Source organism: Bombus pyrosoma, unplaced genomic scaffold (assembly GCF_014825855.1).
Source record: "Bombus pyrosoma isolate SC7728 unplaced genomic scaffold, ASM1482585v1 HiC_scaffold_4482, whole genome shotgun sequence".
Lineage (NCBI taxonomy): Eukaryota > Metazoa > Arthropoda > Insecta > Hymenoptera > Apidae > Bombus > Bombus pyrosoma.
The window spans coordinates 5,281-10,492 of record NW_025219715.1 but is presented as its reverse complement, the minus strand read 5'-3'; the positions used below and the strand labels follow the sequence as shown (position 1 = coordinate 10,492).

Genomic DNA, 5,212 nt, shown 5'->3' with positions numbered 1-5,212 from the left:
GAGATTTAATCAGGATGGTAAAATTTGAAACCAGTCTGCGAATGTATAGAGATGTCACAAAGTATTTACTGCGAACATATATTTATTAGGGAACTGGGATAATGAAGAGAAAGGAAAGAACGAATGGCCACCTTCAAACATATCAGTTTCACTGAATACCAGGGCTTATTAATATTGTAAATTGTACATAAAGTAAACTGTAAAGAAAGCAAATCTTGTAGATTCTATGTATATCCTCGGATTTATGTAAAACCTTATCAATGTAATCATGATAATTAAGTTCCATTATGCTGCTAATTAAATTTCAAAATGTTTCGCACGACACGCAAGAAAAGATTCGTAGAAGATTATAGTATTCGTAATAGAAGTTTATGAGCTACCTACCTCAAACTTCGCAATCAAAGATGTGCCACCTGTCATTATAGTACTGTTTGTTGCTGTAGATTGTATTTGCTCGATTGCATACAAACGAAGTTATTGAAATTTGTATTCGGTTGCAGAAGTAATCAATGGTGAGTGCTAAGCTTTGTATAGCGTAGTTGACCAACGACCACCAAATGTTTACTATGCAGATATATAAAAAAATCATGGAAGAGATGATATTAAGTTTCTAATTTAAAAATATAGTATATCGTTCAGTATAAAATTGAAAGAAAGAAGAGAGTGACTATATATTATACTACATTAATGCGCAACAACATCATACTAGCTATTACAGTTAACTCTATGGTAAAGTAGTAACTCTTAGTGTATGTATTTTAAAAAGCACATTGAAGAAGCATCAGCGTTATTCACTAAAATGTGGAATAAACACGTTGACTATCAGAAATCTGACTTCAAGTAACAATTTCGCTGCTGTCAACACCATAAGTCCATGATGCTTTAAACATTCTATTGACTTGAGCATATCACGGTAAAGTACGAGAAAGACGTACTCAACATCTGAAACTCAATAACAATTTACTAGCAGATATCAGACAACGATTATACAGTAATAGACTGAAGAAATTACCTTCAAAAAACCGACATGAGAAGCAGCGAAAAATCCGAAAATGTCTATCACACTCTCCGATGAACTCCTGCATATGATAAAGAGTAACAACTTCTGTGCTTCTACAGGCATGCAATACCATGTAGAATTGTACCTGCACATGGTTGTATTTCTCAAAATACACATATATGATAATCGTGTTATTCAATTAGTAAATACAAACATCTAGACAAATAGAAAATTATTTAATAGACAACGACAGAACAACCACATTTAGTCAAATTTGAGCTTACGATTCCTTGAACACGTCCAGACTACGATCTATCATAATTTGTCCAGAATAGTGACTTATGTACAAAATCACCATATGACTGATAACGAATATACTTGAGATGAAGATTTCTGATTCATCATTCGCACTTGTTATAGCATCTGAAAGCTGGAAAACGATAGGATAAATTAGGGTCAATTTTCCCCTTCTGTTCAATTTTTCGGCATTATTTATCTTCTCTCACAAATCCTTTCATTCTAACAAAAGTATTAATAATGGACACTTTTCAATTTACTCTCGTTTGAATTATTTGAATTCTATAAAAAACAAATTGATCTGAAATATTCGGCAGATGCTAACGTTATTTATATAAACAATCTATATATATTTATAACCAATGGCAGATAGTATTTCTTTTTAGATTTCAGTTTCGCGGTGTACCACTTATAAGATAACGAATTGCGAAAGTCTAAAAGCTTCGAGAATGGTTTCACACATTACATTCATTGAGCATTTTACCGTTTCCCAACAACGTGCAGGAATGAAAGGATACTTACTCGATGCAAAGACACAGAGAAAGAAACTACAATCACGGAACATAGCGGAAGATAATGTAGCATGTAATTCGATAATGCGCAATCGATGAACCTTTATCCAGCGAATGAATTCCACAAGAATCGTCAGCAGGAAATGCATGGAAAATAAAGTAGGATCAGCTTAGATATGTGCCATCGAATACTCATTATAGTCGAATGTACCAACTGTAGTGTACTCCTATGACAGTCCACGACGTGCCGGAAGTCCCTGAAATTCGTGTCGATCTGTCTCGACGAAGATAGACTCGCAATTGTTTTTCGCAACCGGTAGCTAAAAACGTGAAGAAATGTTTAAACTAATATGACCTAACAAGGAATTTCACTTTCTATCGCCCGAATTAACCCTAATCAGTTAACAGTCTGCGAATTATAGTACTAATAAATGTATTGAGATATATTTATAAGAATTAAACGATCACACAGGTAATCATTTCTCTTCGGTCAATTAATTTGAAAGTTGCGATTGACTGAAATAAATTGTCGCCATATGAATACACGCAAACAACTTCATCTGAAACATACAGCACATACGAGCAAAATAGAAAAGTCTGAGAATGATAGTTAGGTAAATCGAAATTTAATAAATTTACTGAAATTCTATGACAGTAATATTAACGGTCCACTGTGAAACACGTTCTCCGTTTAAATGGCATTGTTTGAATGTTTTGCATATCGTATATTTACCTGACCATCATGACCATTCTAACGTTATAAGTGCTGTAAGGTATCTGTTGCACGCAATGACTATATGAAAAGAGGAAAAGACAGCATTTTCATTCGTACCTAGTTATCTCGAACATTCCGCACATCCAGTGGGAAAACACAGTCAACATGAGTTCCGTACCCGCTATACACAACAATCCAATTGTACAAACAACCAGGATATTCACGTATACGATATCGACATACTCTATCCGGTCATGAGAAAACGTTGTTAAGAGGGAAAAATAACGTTTTCGAGGTTCGTCCAAAGGCGATAGCAGATCCAACGTTATCGGAGCGAAAACATACGACGATGCGAATAACGCCCACGAGCAACATAAGTCTAAAATATGAAGAGGATAGTTTAATGATAGGATGATATGTTGGCATCCGAATGCTTTTCATACCAGCAAATGATGTTAATCTCGTACCCGCGACAACGGAAGTAGTTTCTCACTTTTCTCTTTTAAATAATACATATTTATCATAAAATGGTATTAAAGGAACAGTATTTCTGACATAAAACTTCGTCATGTACAAAGGATTCACCATTCAACCTTTTCCTCTAATAAAGCCAATCACATAAATGAAGTTTCAAAATTTTACGTTTGTAGAATATTCGGAAGGAAACATTCAAACATTAAGGTAGTCGCGACTACATTGACAAATTCTACGAACATAGAATATGTTTTCTTACATAGGAAAATGGAGATTACGGAAGTGGAATAATCGATGTATTTCATCAGTATCTGAACTTCCACTTGATCTTTCAGCGTGGTGTCCATCGTGCGTAGGTTGTCAAAAAGATATATAGTCTGTACCCACGTGGAAAAATATATATGAATCGGTTTAATTTAACTTCACAGAGTTCACTTTAGAGCATCACGTACCACTGGGAATATTGCTACGGAAGAGACATATCGCATGAAAAAAGCCATAACTGGACAGGTTGCAGATAACGTTACGATGCAACCTCGAAATGTAATACCAGATTTAAAAAGCCATAACACCTAGAAACATATTGTGTAAATTCCTTATGTTAAGAAATAGGCCACATTTTTGTATAGTGTCAATACAGTAACATATTTCTTTTCACGAATTTGTAACGAGTAGATCCGCAATAAAATGTCGCGGTGTACATAAATTGAGAGTATAAAATTAGTGAATTCTGTTTACCTGGAAAACTATATAAGCGAGCATAATAACAGAGATCGATATTCTGTGAATCGTTGAGTAAATCGATTTGTGATATGGCCAGAGTCCTAAGGCACTCAGTAGTATACGATAAGTGTTGTACTGCCTGTAGAACACGTCCATCTCGATTCGATCACTGAAGAACGTCTGTGCGAAAAACTCGAGGAATCATTCGACTACACCTCGGTATAATTTATTATTTCCACTGTTATCGTTTCCTCTTGAATCTGTTCGTGTTGTCTGTCTATAGAAGTAATTTATAATGCATGGAAATTACAGTCGTTCCGCGGCATCGACCGGGGTCATTAACGCCTCCCAAGAAATTGATACATAATAGATGCTCACTTTGAGAAAATTACAGTCTACGTACAATTTTTTTCCTCTGCATATTTTCCCTTATTTTCAGTTTGGTCTTATTTTTTATTAGGTGCTAGAAGAGGGAAAATTTGTCGCAACGGCAGTATTTCCGCAGACACCGCGAACTTGACAGCGATACTTCCTTGATGTGCTTCCTTCGTCATTTTGTTCAGTGGATTTGACAAAGAGGAATAACCGTCGAAGAGTATCAACAGTGTACGAAATTGATTTGTATCAGGTAGTCGTAATATGTGAAACATCAGCTTCTTGCAACGAAACATACCTACTCCTCATGACAATTATTGTCTGAAGTGGTTCTTCTATGCAGAATGTCCTTATTTTCACAATAATTAACATTGAAATCTGTTCTTCGTCCAGTGCTATTGTTAACATCTGAGCAAGTAATACCGTTATTCTTAATTTATTTTTGCGGTATATCGTTTGGCGTTTGATTCTCTATGAAGTAACGCAGTGTAGGATATTAATGCGATATTACAGATGAAATCTAATGTAATACACTCGCTTGAAAATAAATATCATAGAATTGACTGAAAATAATAAGCTTTCTTTCTTGCAGATTTGGCGAAAGAAAGAAACAAGATGAGCTAGTAATTAATTAGTGTAGTGATAGGATATGGATATAAATTTACGACGACTAACGAGTAATTCGGAAAAGTTAGATACATGCAACAAATGGATACAGCATGTACAACAACAAGTAGTCCTATCAAGGAAGAAATGACTCAGGTATTCTTATTATAGTCGTTTATCAATTTAGATGTCCTGATACTTGAGCACAGCAATTTTCATGATATATCCAGATTTTTCTGAAATTTCAAGCTGGAAATTTTATGAGCACCAGATATCGTGCAGCAACAGATTTTCTATAGGAATTCTGTGACTAATACATGGGACAATTCAAAAGAATCTTCTGTCGTCAAATTAAGAATTTTTTATTAGTACTGAAAAATATAGAAACGAATGATCTTGAAATATATAAGGTGTTGTAACAATATATCATGGAAAAAGTGCTGCATATTATGACACTATAACTTTCATCTAGCTAAATTATAAAACGTCAAGCGAATTTTATCCATGCAC

At 34.6% G+C, this 5,212-nt stretch overlaps 1 protein-coding gene across 1 annotated transcript; it reads right to left on the bottom strand.

Annotated features, from left to right (window-relative positions):
* Positions 1-24: 24 nt before the first annotated feature.
* LOC122577400 lies at positions 25-3,877 on the bottom strand. Its single transcript, XM_043748690.1, has 9 exons — positions 3,737-3,877; positions 3,451-3,570; positions 3,258-3,375; positions 2,642-2,903; positions 1,962-2,129; positions 1,820-1,910; positions 1,285-1,430; positions 1,013-1,145; positions 25-942 (listed from the first exon to the last, which is right to left on the bottom strand). The coding sequence occupies exons 1-9, from the start codon at positions 3,875-3,877 to the stop codon at positions 892-894; spliced, it is 1,230 nt and encodes a 409-aa protein (XP_043604625.1). The 3' UTR covers positions 25-891.
* Positions 3,878-5,212: the final 1,335 nt, after the last annotated feature.